The sequence below is a fragment of the Sebastes umbrosus genome, chromosome 11 (assembly GCF_015220745.1).
Source record: "Sebastes umbrosus isolate fSebUmb1 chromosome 11, fSebUmb1.pri, whole genome shotgun sequence".
NCBI lineage: Eukaryota > Metazoa > Chordata > Actinopteri > Perciformes > Sebastidae > Sebastes > Sebastes umbrosus.
Genome location: NC_051279.1, coordinates 19,761,079 through 19,779,261, shown reverse-complemented (window position 1 = coordinate 19,779,261; position 18,183 = coordinate 19,761,079). Strand labels below are relative to the sequence as shown.

Genomic DNA, 18,183 nt, shown 5'->3' with positions numbered 1-18,183 from the left:
TTTGCACCTCCTTTTCTTCATGTGTTCAATACTTTTTCCCTGTGTCATTTCACATTATTACACATAACTTAATTTCTGAACGTATTTGTTTTGGTTTCTTTGTCTGTATAGATTACTTAGGTTGTTACCAACATCTGGTGAACATTTCATGTCAATAGCACCTTTGGAAATATATTTACTGAGAAAAATGGTGACGTGTTCAATACTTATTTTACCCGCTGTATATGCGTACAAACAAAATATTCTGTGGATAAGAAGCCAACGAGTGATACCAGAAAGGAAAGTAGGCTGCCTGGCAACACTAGTAAACACTTTACACTGACGTACCGCCAAACATTGCATTTGTGTACTGTAATTACTACTGTCGCTTACAGTAAAAATGCAGGTAGTATAGCATTAAATGATTAAATTAAATATGAAATATATTTATAAAAATTAAACGATAAAAAAGTGTGATGATTTAATGTATTTGACTTTTTGAATGAGTTCATACTCATCTAAACTTGATGTCGGTTTCTCTTTTTTTCTCTCAACAGGAAGTCCACATTTGACATGTTTAACTTCCTGGCCTCTCAGCATAGACAGCTTCCTGACAATGGGCCTTATGACGATGAAGAAGATGAGGTTCTTTTGAAGTCCACAAGGTCAGACTTCACGCGTCCAGTTGTAAATTTTTCCTTGGTTAAAATGTAGTAACTTGGTACTTGAAACTTGAAACTGGAATTGTAACCTTTTAGATGGGGTCCACGTGTTTCTAGAAATATTTAGGCAATTCAGTGTGTTTTAAAAAATGGCAAAAAAAAATATTTTTTGGGTGTTTTTGGTGAATTATCGTCTGCTCTTCCTCATAGACGGGCTACTAGTTTGGAGTTGCCCATGGCCATGCGCTTCAGACATCTGGAAAGGACATCCAAGGAGGCTGTAGGCGTGTACAGGTCAGCACAGAACCACATTTGCAAAATAACCAGAATTCTATGTAATGCTTAGAAACAAAAAATATTGGATGAAATTGTTATTATTTTTGCAATTAAAAAAATGTGGGGAAGATTGGATAACATTTGTTGGTGGAGTGGTGAAAAAAGGTATTGCAAAAATTATAAATGTACAAAATATATGTTTGAGAAACCTCTGGCGTCTTTGAAGTAACTACATCATTTCTGAGAAATCAACCACAGCTATTGCCCAGATATGTCATCATTTGTGGTTGTATGGGTTAGAAATTAACAGGAAGCTATGCAAGAACTCTGACACAAAGTGAGAACAAACAAGAGATACTAAAACAAATAACTCACAGTTCTGTCTGGCTGTACTTAGAGATCACTATGTTCCCACGCTCCCACAGCAGCAATTTGTTATAGTCATCATCACAGTTTAGCCAACATTTGTTAATTAGCAAAAAAAAAAAACAGCTGAGGCTGATGGGAATGTCATTAGTAAACAAAGTATTGGACATTTTAAAACTATTTTTTACTGCATTTATTATACATGTTAGATCTGTTAGTGTGCTAGCCCTCTGTTTCAATAAATAGACTGAATTATATTTATTAGTGTGATGATGAAATCCCTTTTATTCCCCCACCCTCATTTGCTCAAATGACTCAAGTTATAACTTAATTAGCAGAGAATTATAGGGATTTGGCATCCAGACGACATAGCTGACACATCATCACTTTTGGCGTCCCAGAACTAAATGACCTTACCTAACCGGTTCTGACCTTTGTGCGTGTGTTGCAGGTCTGCTATCCATGGCCGTGGTCTTTTCTGCAAGAGGAACATCGACGGAGGGGAGATGGTTATTGAATACGCGGGCATCGTCATTCGCTCAGTGCTCACTGACAAAAGGGAGAAGTACTACGATGGCAAGGTTGGTCGGGTTTCGATTTCTTTTGATAAGTTTCATTCTAATGTAGCAGGGCCCGAGCTTAAGGACGTCCCGGGGGACGAAAACAATAGGATCGGGGACGATGAAAATAAATTTTGGGACAAAGGACGAGAGTTGAAAGAAAAATACCCGAGTAAATGAGGAAAGCTTGCTAGTATTAATGTTAACGTTACTATTCAGCTAATGTTAGATTCTTTCATGTTACAGTTAACGCTCGCTAACGAGTCAGCAGCCGACGTTTGCATTTTCAGTGAGTGAGCTGACGATAACGTTACGTTAACTATGAGGAGTCAAAACTCCACAACAGCTCAAATCATGTTACTGATGTTAATCTACTTACTCCTCTTCATCCCCTGTGGGTAATAAGGCTGCAATGAGATCTCTCCATCACATTTTGTCCTTGGCAACATGCTGCTCCTCTCCCCATGACGGGAGCATCTTGTCAGCAACTCCTCCACTTTTAAGACACAAAGCCAGCAGGGCCGGTTCTAGCTTTTTGGGGGCCCTATGCGAAATCTTTTTTTTTACCAAATGCTACTTTTTTTACATGTAAAAAATATTTTTATTTAACTTAATCACATTGTTAACATCAAAATCAAAATAAACAATCAAATTATAAACATTAATCCAATAAATATGACTTTTTAAAATAAAAATAAAAAACAATGTTTTGGATAAATTATAAATTTCTGAACAAAAATAAACCACTTTTGATGTTCCGATGTAAGTTAAAGGTCTATTTGAATTATTTAACTAATGATAATGTAGAAAAAACAATGATTTTTAATTTGGGACGGTCCACATTCATTTCGGGACGGTTCCAGGAGGATTGTGAAAAAAGATAGTTTACAGCCCTGTAATGTAGTGTGCAATAATTGAAGTTGAGAAAGGTTAGAGGGTTTATCAATTGGTTTAATTCTTGCCTTGGCAGGGTATTGGCTGTTACATGTTCCGCATTGATGACTTTGATGTGGTGGATGCAACCATGCATGGCAACGCAGCGAGATTCATCAACCACTCCTGTGAACCCAACTGCTACTCTCGAGTGATCAACGTGGAAGGCAGGAAGCACATCGTCATCTTTGCTCTTCGGAAGATCTACAGGGGGGAGGAGCTCACCTACGACTACAAGTTCCCGATCGAAGACGCCAGCAGCAAACTCAACTGTAACTGTGGGGCCCGGAGATGTCGGCGTTTCCTCAACTGAGACGTCCCTCGCATGAAAATGGTCGGATCCGGTTTACTAGTAAGCCTTAAATTAAGGTGGATTGGGCTTGGGGAGGCAGTGTGCAGTTCGCACAGAAGGGGAATTAGCCACTATGAGACCAGTCGAGAATATTTGGCCGGTCAGAAGTGATTTATGTGGACATTTTTATGGATTGTAAAGGAAGACGAGGAGGAGAACCTGCACAGAAAGTTCATATCGGGCAAGTTTCTTCTAATGCCTGTGAAAGAGTTCAGATGTACAGCTGACCCAGCAGCAACACCACAGCAGTAAATATTGTGGAGAAAGTTGTTTTGGTGTCCATGACAACCGATGTTATAATGTAGGGCGTTCCTGGATCAGTATGGATGACACCAACAGAATTTCTTTGATACACACGTCAAGCCTTATCTGTTTGAATCATTGCTGAAAAACCTATAGCTAGGCTTTGAGAGATTCCTTATATGTTTTATTCATTTCTGGGGGGGGGGTATGTCTGTCTCTAGTACACTTGTAATCATGATTGCTCCATCCTCCAGTGATGGGAACATTATAGCCCCATCCGTGCAGTGGTGAAGTTAGTTCTTGAGCCATACATTCACTCAAACTTTTTATTTGTGTGTTTTATCTTACATTGCTCGCGTTGTTTAATATTTTTTTTTCTTTTTAGACTTTTTTTTTTTTTCTTTTCGGGAATAACAAAACAAACATGGTGCTAAGCTTCGAAAGGTCTTTAATTGGACAAAGATGTCCTGCAAAATCAGGAATTGTTTAGCTGTTTATTCACCCTGCTGAGACCGTTTATCTTAAATTTATGCACTCAAGCAGTACTCTTATCGTCATCATCGGATTGTAAAGTGTCTGCTAAGTTTCACACCTTAGATCGTTGGGATGCTTTTTGTCACCTATTCTCTTCCTGTGTTGACTTTAAAAACAGATAGCATCGCAACCGCTTCAGTCAGTAACATAGTGTCATATTTATAAAGACAGATGCGTGTCTTTAAGACGTGTTTTTCTCTCTATGTACAGTGTATGTAGCAAACACTACCCAAGCCAAAAGTGAAGAGTTGTGGTGAATATCAGTTTTTTTTTTTTTTAAATATATATTTTATTACTCTCATGGCAGATGCTCATTACCTATTGCAATAAGACATTGCTGCCCTTACAGTTGCACATAAATAACCATCAAACGTACAAATAATCTTCATCTTTGTGATACCTGCTACAGTTTATCTCTTAATCAGGTAGAGCACTGGTATAAAGCATCGCCACTGAGTGTGTGTGTGTGTATTCAGCTTGTTGAGAATACGGCGGGCAGATTTTCTAGATGTTGCAGAAAACAGTCAGAAACGGAGCTGAGAGAATGCACTCAGCACCTTAAAATGTTGTTTAATGTTGTTCTTAGTTGATGTTCGGTGCCGTCATTGATGAGGCTAATCTAATTCACACACTGTTCAAATTGGTAGTTCTATTTATTCATGTTTTGATTTATATTTTTAATGGTAAAAGGTTGTGCTTTGTATAAACGGTGGCGGTCTAGTGTATTAGTGAGATCTCCCCCATTTGTATCCTTTGTTTTATTTTACAACTGATGTCCTTTTGTTTCACTAATTTACTTGAATTTTCTTTCGGGGCAGTTGTGTCATGCATTTAAGCCTTTGTGACAAATTGTTCTAAAGCAGGTATTTTTAAAGAATCATTTTTATTTTTTTGTTAAGCTAGATTACTGACGGTCTTAGAATCAGCCACAGGAGTAAAGTGAGCACTGTTTTGCCTCCCCAAGCCCGTAATCGTCTTCCCCCCACCGAACCCTTTTTCTCTTCAAACTTCTTAGAGCAAAATTTTCATCTTGTTTTTTTTGTCTTGATCTTAATCCTTTTTCCTTCTTGCATGTCCAATCACTGGGATGGAGCCCAGATTAACTTGTGTCAATCACCTAGCTGACAACAAGAGCAGAGTCACTCCCAACTCCTTGCAAGGATTCTACCTCAGCTGTTTACACAGATGTTTGGGAATACTGATGCAAAAAGAGAGGATGATAATTTAAGAGTAGCTTGGTTTTAATATCCTGCAGAGCTGGTGTGTGTGCGAGTGTGTGTGTGTGTGTGTGTTTGAGGGTACGTCTGTGTCATTTTGTATGTGCGTGTGTTTGCAATGAAGGATGGAAAGCACTAGTCAATACCTGAAGTTATCATGAACATCTCTCCCAGAATCTGTTAAGAAAGCTGTATGTTATATATACACACATATATAAAAATTCTATATATATATATATATATATATATATAGTAGGGTTATTTTAAAGTAAGTGTAAAAGACATAAAAATGAGAAAATGTGATCTTTAAATTTACGTCTTTGTTACCATGTACAAATAAACCCTGGGTTTGTAAATATTTGTATACATATTTCTAAACCTGTTTAATTTTTCTATGCACTTTTTTTATTTATAATGTTATTTGCTTAATAAAGATGTTAAGATGTTTGAACAAATTCCGTTTTTTATTATAAAAAGTGAAAGTAGAAAAGAAATTATCATGTGAAGCAATACACTTTATGTATGACAGAGTATTAGGAACACAGTTAGAAAAAATTACATTATTACAAGAAAAAAAGTGGTGTTATTTCGAGGATGAAGTCATAGTCTGCGGGTTGGTGATGTCACTGTCTCGGACTGAATGAGATATCAACAGAGCGATAATGTAATGCACAGCAGACTTTCGCAGTCATAGAGCCTGCTGAGCTCTCATCTGTTTACTATAACTAAGTGTTCGAATGGACTTTATTCTCGTATTATTACAACTTTTTATGCTTTTGCGCTGGCGACAAGGCACAAAAAACGGGTTGGGTCTGCAGCCAGTCTTGTTCTGTCAGACATGTCCGTATAAACCTCCTGGTGCTGCCCAGAGAAGAGCACCAAGCTTGAAAGGGATTGCAAAGCAGAGGAGCTGCCAGTTTAATCCTTTGTGTTACTTTAGTATTGCACATTTGGAAAACATCGGGGTTCTCACAAGAAACAAATCGAGAAAAGAGTGGTCAAAATTGAAGCAGCAGAGGCGGAGATATCCTGACTTTTAGTCTTTAGTCAAGCCCCAAGAACACTGGATGCTACGCTCTCCCATAATGCAACTTAATATCTTTCATTCATCACTTCTGCCTGATAAATGTCCATAGCTGTCTGAAATCACTCCCTATTTACTATATGGTTTTATTTCAGTGTCTGAATTCTGAGTGAAATTTATGCTCTATATCACTGGTTCCCAACCTGAGGGTCCCGACCCCCACTAGAGGTCGCCAAAGCTTCACTGCAGCCTTGATTTTAAGGGGTGTAAAACAACTTAAAAAATATATATATATATATATACAGTTGGCCTATATATCAGTATTTCATTCATTTCTGTGAATAAAACCAAAAAGTTTGGATTATTATTTAAGATATACACTTAAAACTTAGAAAAGTATGCAGTTAAAACAACCAAAGCACTAAAAGAACAATGCCCGAATGTCAGGGAGAAGAAAACACTGAATTTGACCAAAAAAAAGCCTATTAAGTTTAAATGATTGTTATAAATTCGCACACAAAAAAATAATATAAAAAAAGTTACTAAAAATAACAGGAAAACTCATCTCTAATGCAATATTTACAGAAAATAATCTGCTGAAAATTCATCCAAATCGTTCGGTTTGTCAGATTATTCAGATTATTCAATGATAGAAAAGGGGTTGAAAAAGGTTGGGAACAACTGCTCTTTAAAATGCCCTTGAAAATTCCCAGAATGCAACAAAAAAGTCCCTCCCTCCAAAGCCACAGAGGACCATTATACAGCTCTTTTCACGAGCTGAGTAGTACTTCCCGTGACCAGTTTACTAAACACAATGTTGATGGAGTGCACCTTTTTTCTCCTCTACATCGCATTTCTCTCCCTACATTTTTCCTTGTGTTACTACTGATCTGTTCAGGAAGCCTCCTTTTCCACTGTTTCATTTTGGAATTGGTTAAACATCAGTGTGAATCTTACAGAAATGATCAGAGAAAGGCAAACATCTGCAGTCCTAACCCTGGAGTTTAAGGCTTTTGACAGTCAGATTTATGAATGCATGTTACACCTGTATCACATTCAGTCCGAGTTTGGAGAGAACAGCGATGGCGTCATTGCGCTCCATGTGTCTGAGCAGCTTAGCCAGGTGCCCTACCGTCCAGTCGGGGTTCCTGCTGGTGACCCCCTCCAACACGGCTTTCAGAGGGCTCTTACTCTCCTTCATAGAGTAGGTATAAGTGATCCAGGTGGCGGTGAAGGAGCAATGAGACGCCAGATGTTTGGTGTTCTTCACTCCCTGGCTTTCTGGATCCAACAAAATCACCAGCTCCTCCAAAACATCCAGGTTGTCCAGCACTGTCTGTAAAGGTGCTGACAGGATGTTGGGACCTACAGAGGAAAGTTGTGGGATGTCAAAATACATTATTTTGCCAATTCATTGCACTAGTTTATTTATGAGAGCTCAGTGTAATGATTGGTCTAACAATAGCGTAGACTGGCTTCTGCTCTGTCTGGGCCTTACTCATTGTTACTGTTCCAGCAGATCAGGATGCATGAACAAGGAGGAATAAAACAGCACGCACCTACCCATTCCTGACACCCCTCGATCTTAATGTCACAGACTGACACAAACATTTAGCAATAAATAGAACATTTAGAGATATCAGTGTCATTTCCACTCACTCAGAATGTGCTCCAGATCATTGTTACCAGGCAGAGCAGACAGGGGAGAGAACCCTGCGTTGATGTATGAGGATCTTCTGCTGTAACTCAACACTGTCTTCTGACCTGCGTTAAACCCTGCGAGACACACATAGCTATAATCAATGCCAGAACCAGCCCAGTGTAATTACATTCCAGTAGAGAATCATAATATGTTTACGCTCTATAAATAAAGACAGTCAGCGTTTGTGCGGTTTCCCAGGATATGATTTGTGCACAACAGTCATTCGTGCACTTTAAAGCTGCAGTAGGTAGAATTGGAGCAAATGTGATTTTAAAAAAAAGTTGTTTTTATAAAACGGTCAATATATCCTGACAGTAGTGCATGAGACAGGTAATATGAACGAAATCATGTGCCTCTGTGTCCTCCTGTGCTCCTAATGGCATCTGCAAGATTTCACAGACCGCAGGAAAACTGTCAATTACTGACGAACTCCAATCAAACGGTCAAACTAGGCAGCGCTGATCAAATATGAATCAATATTCTGTTACTGTAATGCCTATTTCTCGCCTCAAATGTTTTCTGAAACATTTTGTAGTGTGGCCAACCACAGGTCAAGGTGTTCTACTGTTTCACTGGGTGTCCCCCAGGGGTCAGTATTGGGTCCACTACTATTCATCATCCACCTCCTTCCCCTTGGCATTATCCTCCGTCATCACAATGTCCTTTTTCACTGTTATGCCGACGACACACAGGTCTACATTTCAACAAAACCCACCGCTGCCCTGCCACCCACCTCCCTCACCACCTGCCTACAACACATCAGGAGCTGGATGAGCAGGAACTTTTTAAAACTAAATGTGTCTCTGTCATGTCCAGTTGTCTTAATCTGTCTATGTTTTATCCTTGTAAGGTGTCCTTGGGTGTCTTGAAAGGCGCCACCAAATAAAATGTATTATTATTATTATTATTACTGTTTAGCTGTAAAATGAGAAAGTTTTGTGATCCGGCAGCCATGTTGAGATCTGTTGAGGAAATACCAAGCACCGCCCACCAGCCAGAGCAAACTTTCTCATTTTCTAGCTAAACAGTACACTACAAGATGTTTCTGAAAACATTTTACACGAGAAATAGGCATTAGAGTAACAGAATATTGATTCATATTTGATCAGCGCTGCGTAGTTTGACCGTTAGAAAGTTTGTGACCCGTCAGCCATGTTGCATCAGTTGAGGACATACCAAGCACCGCCTACCAGCCGGAGCACAGCCAATAGGAACGCTCAATTGGAGTGCTCTCTCTGAAATGACCTGTGATTGGCCAAAGTCTCCCGTCACGGACTAAATTTTTCAAAGCCTGAAAACAGAACCATGAGGAGGTGCAGAAGTCTAGTTTTCTCTCAGAACACTTGAATTACAATATGCTGAAAGGTTATTATGGAATGTTTGCCTAATATTGCCAAAAACATTCTGCCTACTGCAGATTTAATGCTCATTCACCTGTGTTTAAAACCTTAACTTTCAGTATGCAAACCTCTTTTCCGCTTCTTGTAGATTAAAAAAGCACATATCCCAGCAACCATGATGGAAATTAGGATGACTAACGGAACAGTCCCTGCAAAAAAAAAAATGGAAAAAAAGTTAAGGTGAAATTTAGACTTTGGAGAATGTGTTCTCAATCAAGCGTATTTTTAACTTACATTGTAGGCCTACATAATCATTTTTTGATCCAGATTGTTTGTCTGTCAGAGACTGAAATGAAAACACAGTGAACTGTTTGGGTAAAAAGTCATCTCTGACCCAGATCAAACACCAAAACCATCTGTCATGTTAAACCAAAACCATCCTACTTCAGTTCCATTTTATGCTTTGAGCTATCCCAACAAGTTACTGTAAAAGAACATGCAATCACTGTCATATTTTTGTACAAGTAGTATTTAAAAAAAAAAAAAAAATGTAATATTAGATTTTTTGTAAAACAAGTGTGAAAATGTTGGGAAGACTAATGGAATTAATTATTTAAAAAAGGACGTGGAATTATTTTGAATAATAATTGAATTAGTTTAACTGTTATAAACTTACTCAATTACTAAATGTCTAATTAAAAAAAAGAAAAAGAAAATGACTCAAACCAGGAAACCGGTGGAAATTTTGCAAGTGGGTTCAATTTCCTTCTAAGCCATGACGTAATTATTTCCTGCTCTGATCATTATCATCAGCACACACAAAGTAACTGACCTCTTCTCTGGCTATAAGATGACAGTTATTATAGGAATTACCTTTTTTGAGTTGCTGAGAAAAGTTGATGTTGGGATCATGGATGTATATTTACGACCATCCATACTCACTGTGACAGGAACAGGAACTGCGGTCGTGCTTCTATAGAAATACAGAAATAGCTTTTACTTTGCATATACCACAAAGCCGTTTTTACCTTGAAAAAACGGCAACTCTATCCTGTTCCGTGGTATAGGTAAAACATCTCATGGTTTGGTCATACTTAAAATGACTTTGAGTGCAAAATAAATATCTAATTTGGCCTTTATTTCTGATATAACTTTATGCATTTCTCCAGGTTATAATCCAGATGCTTTCTTACCCTGAAGGTTGGCATGTTGTGTCAGCAGTTGTGCTGCACGGACTCCAGATGTTTTCCCCAGGCGGACATGAGGAACAGTTTTTACAATAAGCACCGCTGCCATCATTAAATGTAAAGTTGGCTTTACACTCTCTGAAGTGGAACTCATGTCTTCCTCCTACATCATCAAGGCCACAGTTATCGGTGACTTCGAATCCTGTGTTGTTAAAAATAACAATAATAGAATAGAGTAGAATTAAAAAATGCATTAGAATATAATATAATATAATAATAATAATAATAATGACCTACCTGGCCTTAAAGAACAAAACTCGCATGTTGAAGTCTCCCTTTTGTAGTAGGTTTTCAGATCAGGGCATTTCTTAGAGTGTCCCATCGTCTCCATGTCTGTGCTCAAGTGTAAAAAACAACCCTGTATTTAAGATCTCAGCATGGCACCTCCCACTGCCTGCACACAGCCTGTCTGCAAGTATAGGCTGTACTGAGTATGAGCTCTTTGAATAAGTAATAGCTCTTTTTTCAAATCATCTTTTCAGACCATTATTATATAGATATCATTTAATATTAATGTGTATTTGCTGTGGCTTCAGGGGTTAAATAAAAAGAGAGAAAAGATCCTTTTTGTCCCCTCATTTGTCTTTAGATAGTTCTCTTTTAATGCAAATTTTTGTGCTTTTAGTGTTTGTGAATTGTATTTTATCTCTATTTGTGTCTGTGTCTGCAACTTTGTGTTCTTGCTGCTGACCGTCTTGGCCAGGTCTCCCTTGGAAAAGAGGTTCTTAATCTCAATGGGACTAACCTGGTTAAATAAAAGTTAAATATAAAAAAAAATATATATATATATATATATATAAAATAAAACAGGCTCTAACAACGATGGAAGCTGGATGGTATATCTAAAACTGATAACAACATTAGTTGTCACATTTATCTCAGTATGTTTTAGGTGTAAGGGCTGGAGTCTAGGGACAATGAGTATCGGACATTAGGGATTAGGGACAGCGAGCCAGCTGATTCCACCAAAAATGTTTTATTTGAAATTAAAGCTGCAGTAGGCAGAATGTTTTTGGCATCATTGGGCAAAAAAAGCCATGATAACTTATTAGCATATTGTAATTCAAGTGGTCTGAGAGATAACTAGACATCTGCACCTCCTCATGGCTCTGTTTTCAGGCTTTAAAAAATGTAGTCCGTGACGGGAGACTTTGACCAATCACAGGTCATCTCAGAGAGAGAGAACGTTCCTATTGGCTGTGCTCGGGCTGGTGGGCGGTGCTTGGTATTTCTCCAACAGATCTCAACATGGCTGACGGGTCACAAACTTTCTGATTTTACAGCTAAACAGTACACTACAAGATGTTTCTGAAAACATTTGAGGTAAGAAATGGGGATTACAGTAACAGAATATTAATTCATATTCGATCAGCGCTGTCTAATTTGACCGTTTGATCGGAGTTGGCGAGTGATTGACTGCCGGCTCTCATAGACGGTAGCTGGACGGCAAACTCCACATCACTTGATTTATTACCTCAGTAAACATTCTCTAAACATTTCTAAAAATGTTTCAAATATGTTTCACTTGCCATTTCATGGAAGTGCAATACTACATTGCTGGAGTATACCTTTAATTACAGAATGACCGGTTACAGATTCTGAAATTTGGGGCTGGAAATTAGACAGATTGCTTGGTTGAGGGTTTAAATGTTGTTGGTTGTTGCGGCTATTCTCAGTTAAAGTACATAGAATCAAGCTTTTCTTTTTTTAATGAAAACTCTAATAAGCAGTAAGTTTGTCTGTAATAGATTTAGAAAGTGAGTAATTCAATAAATTCGATCATTCATCCCTGCTAACCATCATCTGATGAATGGCTGTTGGCATGGAGCCCCTTCAAGGGAAAAGAGGAAGAGTGTTAACCCAATGCAATATAGACTAATGCCAAATTGTTCCCTTTCGCCTTTATGAGTCACCTCACCCTGTCAGTACCCTGAGTCATTGTCTATAACTCTAAGGTTAAACTAAAGCTTAATGTTACCAAATTTGGTTACTGAATCAGAGGCACATGTCCCCATAGGATGACAGCTAGTTTTTTTAGACTTACAGATGACATGAACAAACGTGACCAACCACACTGTCTCACCATCAAAGTTAACTGTAAATAAATTCACTCCATCTATTTCCTTGCAATTAAATTCCAATCCTATTTTATATTTACATCTATTCATATCTACAAACCATCAAATGAATTGTCTCCGTCAAGTCAAATTTTATCATCCCACATAGGGAAATTTGGTTTCAGCCAGGTATACAAACCAGTGGGCAACCTCTGGGTCCGAAAAGTGAAACCAGTGAAGAAGTGCCTTAAACTTGCATTCTTTCTAACAGCCAGCAGGGGGCGACTCCTCCGGTTGCAAAAAGAAGTCTGATTGTATAGAAGCCTATAAGAAAATGAGCCTACTTCTCACTTGATCTATTACCTCAGTAAACATTGTAAACATGAGTTTATGGTCTCAATGGCTAGTTTTGAGTCTTCTTCAATACAGAATGATGTTCATTTAGTAAATTATGGTCCCATTTAGAGTCAAATAGACAATAAAGCAGGGTATGCTTTAGGGCGTAGCTGCCTTGTGATGGACAGGTCGCTACTACGTCGTTGTCCGTTCTGGGTGTTGTCCGTGTTTATGTCATCTATCACAGGAACATTATTATGGAACACTAGTGTGTCTGGTAACTGCAGAGCAACCAATTTATTTACTATTGGACAGTTTGGATGGCAGTAACTCTGAATATCAAGGCATGCATGAAGCAAACGATGCAAAGATTATAGATCTGTCCGAAATGATGACTAAGCTAATTCAAAAGAGGAATTTCTGGCTGTGTATTATGCTGATATAGCTCAGATGATAGGAACTTGCAAAACACTGGACTGCCGCTTTCATGTTGCAATGACCACAAGACAGCATGATGATTGTGCTGACTCATTACGTATTGACGTCATTATATGTAAGGTACAGCGAGCCGGTCATTGTTGTGAAAGAATCATCGACAGGGTCTCTCATCGAAGGGGGTTCTTTCACAGCAATGACCCGCTAGCTGTACATTATCCCGCTTATTACACGGCTACTTACTGAAGAAATCAATATTTTGACACAAAAATGGTCCCACAGAGTCTGACATCAGAGCTGCACCCATAGCAACGGTCTGCTATACATAGCAACAGTCTGCTATACATAGCAACGGTCTGTTATAAACAAATTACAGACCGCAGCACGCCATGATTGACTAATCAGAATGGAGTATTCAACCCATCAGTGTAATAACTATTTTATATACTCCCATCCCCTTGTGTGTTTCCCGTCTGTGTGATCGTCTGCCTTGCCCTGACTAGTTTCATCTGTCCCTCAGTGCCAGTTCATCTTTGTACCAAGTGTAGCATTCCAGTAATTTTCCTAGTATTCCTGATTTTTATGATCAATGCTTTTTTTCCTGACCTCGTCCAAGCCTTTTTCTCTGCCAGATTTGTCTGCCTTTACCCCTAACTACCTGTGTACCGAACCTTTTTTTGGAAGACTGTTTTTTGTGCTATTGAGTCCTTTTGCCTGTTTTCTCCAGTCGTAACAATGATAACTAACCCTCCAAAACACTGGATTGTACATTTCCCATAATGCAGCTCAGTAGGCCCACATCTTTATACTCCACACATTCAGTTTGTAGGCATAATGCAGACTTTCTATTAGTTTTTTTAAAAAGTGTAAAGCCAAGATTCTTAGCCAAACTAGTAGCTTAGCTGCCGGTTGGCTGGTAACATTCTACCACTTTGGTGCAGACTAAAATAATTATTGGATAAATTGCCACGACATTTTGCACAGACAGTCATGATCCCCAGAGGATGAATCCCCTGACTTTTCCTCTAGCGCCATCATCAGGTCCAATTTGTCCAATGACATTCCCATCAACCCCTGCTCTACTTTGTGTTTATTTCTAATTAGCAAATGCTCGCCTGCTAATGCGCTAAACTAAGACGGTGAACATGCCAAAAAACACCATACCAGCTTAACATCGGCATGTTTGCATTGTTTTGTGAGCATGTTGGCATGCAGATGTTAGTGTTTAGCTTGAAGTACAGCCTCACAGTGCTGCTAACATGGTTGTATACCCTTGTTTAACCTTTGGAAAGCTTCCTCATGAGTTTTACAACCTCACTAGTACTCCCCATGATGAGTAAACTGACCTTTTAAAGTCAATTTATTCATTATCTGAGGTCTGCACTTAGACGTCAGCATTAAGAGGAAGTCAAACTGCAAACACTTATGTTTTATGTCCCACATGCTGACAGTACTTACATATTTACTAACAGATAAAGTGTGTGGGGTTTTGTTTTTACCTTGTTAGTCTGTGTGTGTGTGTGTGTGTGTGTGTGTGCGTGGGTGTTGGTGTGTGTGTGTGTGTGTGTGTGTGTGTGTGTGTGTGTGTAGGTGTGTGCGTGTCATCATGGCAAAATGTGGTCTTGGAGACACCTTCCGTAGTGGTTTTGAGTATTTTGCTAGGCGTCTGTTTTGTCAATGTGATAGCATCACAACCGTGCAAGATGTGATGCCACACACACACACACACACACACACACACACACACGCACACACACGCACACACGCACACATGCACACATACACACACACACACACACACACACACACACACACACATACACAAACACACACACACACACGCACACACGCACACATGCACACATGCACACATACACACACACACACACACACACATACACAAACACACACACACACACACACACACACATCACATCACGGCTGGTGTGATCACATCATAAGTAGTTCTCTAGTTTTAAGTTGTAATGAATATTATAGCCTTGTTCTGGTGCTTTTTTTTTACATGTTAAGTGTTAAATCAGGGTTATTTACTGCATATATTGTTAATAGGTTTATATAACCTTTGCAGCCCTTCCTGTATAGCTGAGAGGAGCAGCTGAGTCCACTCTGGAGGATACATTGGCTGTACTGCTGAGACAGCAGGATGATAGACCTTAGCTCCAGCTGGAGAGGATCTCCCTAAGCTTCCTCCCATTGTGGCAGCTCCAATGTTGCTTACATGCCAGCTAAAAACATTGCTTTAAAAGGAAGTATTTAGTTTCTTGTGTCTGGTATGGATTGATGGGATATGTTGACGCCGACCTCAGCTTAGTTCATCTCAGATTTAATCTGGAAGTTACCCTACAAACAGCTTTCCTTTTAGAAAAGTGACTCATTGTGTGCAATCAAATGTTTTTTTTCTGGGTGAAGCTGTTTAAAAAAATGCCCTCAGAGTTGTCTTGTCTGTCACCACTGTGTGCTCTTTCTATTTGTAGCAAAGTGTTCCTCCTGCAGGTTGTAATACATCCTGCGTGACAGTCTTCTTTTATGTCTTAAATAAATGCAAGAACCTCGGAGCCCAAATGATGCTCTGCTGCTAGTGTTTCTTACCTTTGAATGTATCCTGGTGTGAGAAGAGACTATAACTTTGACACCAGAGGGTCCCCTGGGTCCATAAGAGCCTTGGGGCCTCCAGGAACCACCCAGGATGGGACAACGGGACGGCGAACGTCCATGCCCTGCCAACCAAAATCTATTATGGTTGTCCGTTCCACACCTTCGGGAGAGGAAATTCAGTGTGAGAGCTACAAAATAAATGTAAGGCAGTGATTTGGATTTTCCAAGAAATACATTTGACCACTTTGCCGAGAATGTCTGTGCAGCCTGCCAAGCTATACTGAGGAAATTAAATGGAATTGTAGATGTTCAAATGGTCCATTTAGTAGCTGATCTTGATTGTATCACAGTTGTAGCAGTTGTTTAAGATCAAAGCCAATAGAAACCATGTATTGTTTTATGCGAAGTCTGGATATGGCACTAGAATTATTATAGACTAAATGAAGAAAATGAAAACAACTAAGGGAAATAAATCTGGTGGTGCTGAACTTTAATGCACTCAGAACAGGAAGGAGAAAGTAACATTTATGACTCCTTTCCCTTTTCCAGAGAGACGCAGAATCCCCTCTTCCTCTTCCGGACATCATGTCAGGGGCTTTACCAGAGCTTGCAACAGCCAAGCGACGGCATAAAAGTACCACAGATATCCCCTACCGGGGAAACATTTGCCTGCTTCCACCTTCCACTCTCGGTCTTACAGAAACAGAGCAAGCCGTCTTGTGTCGCTGCTCACTGAGAGAGACCAATACTGTTTCACGCTACCCTTGCCATTCCCTCAGTGTGCCTAACATGGTCAGTACCAACCCGCTTCGTGTCATTAACAGTCCCCTCCACAGCACCCAGCTCTCACCTGTGCACAGCAACATATCCAGCCCAACTAGAGAGGTGGAGAAGCTGGCCAAAGCCCGGAGTAAACTCCTGGAGAGTGAGTGTAACCAAACCCCCACCCTTCCTCCAGAAACCAGAGAGCAAATTCGCTATGTCTCCAAGGACGGAAAGTGCCGCGTCAACCTGGGTCACATTTCTGAGAGGGGTTGTTTTCTGTCTGACATCTTTACCTCTTTTGTGGACCTTCAGTACCGCTGGTTTCTTTTTGTATTCATGATGTGCTACGTCACCACCTGGTTCCTCTTTGCAGGGCTCTACTTCTTGAATGCTTCCTTCCGGGGTGACCTAGGTCAAGAGCGACCACTCGGCAGTCCAGAAGGCCGCCTCGTAGACCAAAGACCCTGCTATTTAGGTATATATGGATTCATCTCAGCTTTACTCTTCTCTGTGGAGACGCAGCGCACCATTGGTTATGGCTCACGCACCATGTCTCCCACCTGCCACGAGGGCGTGCTGCTGGTTATGATGCAGTGCATTGTTGGGTCCATGATAGATGCTCTCATGGTCGGTTGCATGTTTGTCAAAATATCCCGACCTAAGAAGCGGGCTGAGACACTTCTTTTCAGTCGCACTTGTGTGATTTCCAACCGTGATGACCAGCTGTGTTTGATGTTCCGTCTTAGGGACCTGAGAGAGAGCCACACGGTGGATGCCAAGGTTCGTGCAAAGTTGATCAAGTCCCGCCAGACAGCTGAGGGGGAGTTCTTGCCACTTGAGCAGACGTTTGATTGACCTCGGTTATGAAACTGGGTCGGACCGACTCTTCCTGGTGGAGCCTCAAGTGATTCAGCAAAATATTGGCTCTAACAGTCCACTGTGGGAACTGGGCTCTCAGCAGCTTAGGCGACAGCAGTTTGAGATAATCGTTATCTTGGAGGGAATTGTTGAAGCTACAGGTGAGTAATCAATAAAAGTAGTAGTCAACAAGAGATACAGAATCACACAAATAAAGCGGATGTAAAGCTTTTCATTCAACATGTGTTCTTACTTTACCCCAGTGGTTTATAGCAACACACAGTTTTGGTTTCTGCTTCCACTCCATCCATATTTGTGGTATTTTACTGAAAATATCCTGGTATTGAGACATGACATCAGCAATTTCACTGGGACTTTTCTTCAGTGGTTGGTTCCCTGTAAGCAGTTCACCTCAAGGTCTGCTGGAGACATGTTATTTTAACACCACAAGGGACAATCCCAAACCCTCACTGGTTTGACTGGAAACAGAAATCTCAACAATGTCTGAGCACCACAAGGGGTATGTGAAAATAACATGTTGTTTGTAACCGATTTACTTCCATTGCTTCTGTAAAAGTTGACAGGACAGTGGTTCACATCCAATCATTTGCCAACTATACTGCTCATTTACTGCCTATTCACAAAATATACATTTGAAGATACATTTATACATTACATTTT

General features: G+C 39.8%; 3 protein-coding genes across 8 annotated transcripts in view; 2 read left to right on the top strand and 1 right to left on the bottom strand.

Annotated features, from left to right (window-relative positions):
* kmt2bb (lysine (K)-specific methyltransferase 2Bb) overlaps positions 1-5,577 on the top strand; it is a 30,849-nt gene extending 25,272 nt beyond the window's left edge. For all 3 annotated transcript variants that reach the window (XM_037785722.1, XM_037785723.1, XM_037785721.1), the window contains 4 exons: positions 537-644; positions 852-935; positions 1,735-1,864; positions 2,814-5,577. In XM_037785722.1, coding sequence (XP_037641650.1) covers positions 537-644; positions 852-935; positions 1,735-1,864; positions 2,814-3,089 — 598 coding nt within the window. In that variant the 3' untranslated portion in view covers positions 3,090-5,577. The remainder of the gene's footprint in view (positions 1-536; positions 645-851; positions 936-1,734; positions 1,865-2,813) is intronic.
* Positions 5,578-5,616: 39 nt separating this feature from the next.
* igflr1 (IGF-like family receptor 1) lies at positions 5,617-10,815 on the bottom strand. 4 transcript variants are annotated; one of them, XM_037785816.1, is made up of 7 exons: positions 10,673-10,815; positions 10,382-10,577; positions 10,062-10,161; positions 9,483-9,534; positions 9,317-9,397; positions 7,806-7,922; positions 5,617-7,511 (listed from the first exon to the last, which is right to left on the bottom strand). In XM_037785816.1, the coding sequence occupies exons 1-7, from the start codon at positions 10,764-10,766 to the stop codon at positions 7,186-7,188; spliced, it is 966 nt and encodes a 321-aa protein (XP_037641744.1). In that variant the 5' UTR covers positions 10,767-10,815; the 3' UTR covers positions 5,617-7,185. The 4 variants fall into 4 exon arrangements, with proteins under 4 accessions (XP_037641744.1, XP_037641745.1, XP_037641747.1 ...); XM_037785817.1 differs by having other exon boundaries at positions 7,806-7,910; XM_037785819.1 differs by having other exon boundaries at positions 10,131-10,161.
* A 5,351-nt stretch (positions 10,816-16,166) lies between these two features.
* On the top strand, positions 16,167-18,072 carry LOC119497569 (G protein-activated inward rectifier potassium channel 4). The gene is given in 2 exon segments (XM_037785794.1): positions 16,167-17,490; positions 17,492-18,072. Coding segments are annotated over 2 exon segments (1,206 nt in total). The 5' UTR covers positions 16,167-16,464; the 3' UTR covers positions 17,672-18,072.
* The last annotated feature ends 111 nt before the right edge of the window (positions 18,073-18,183 follow it).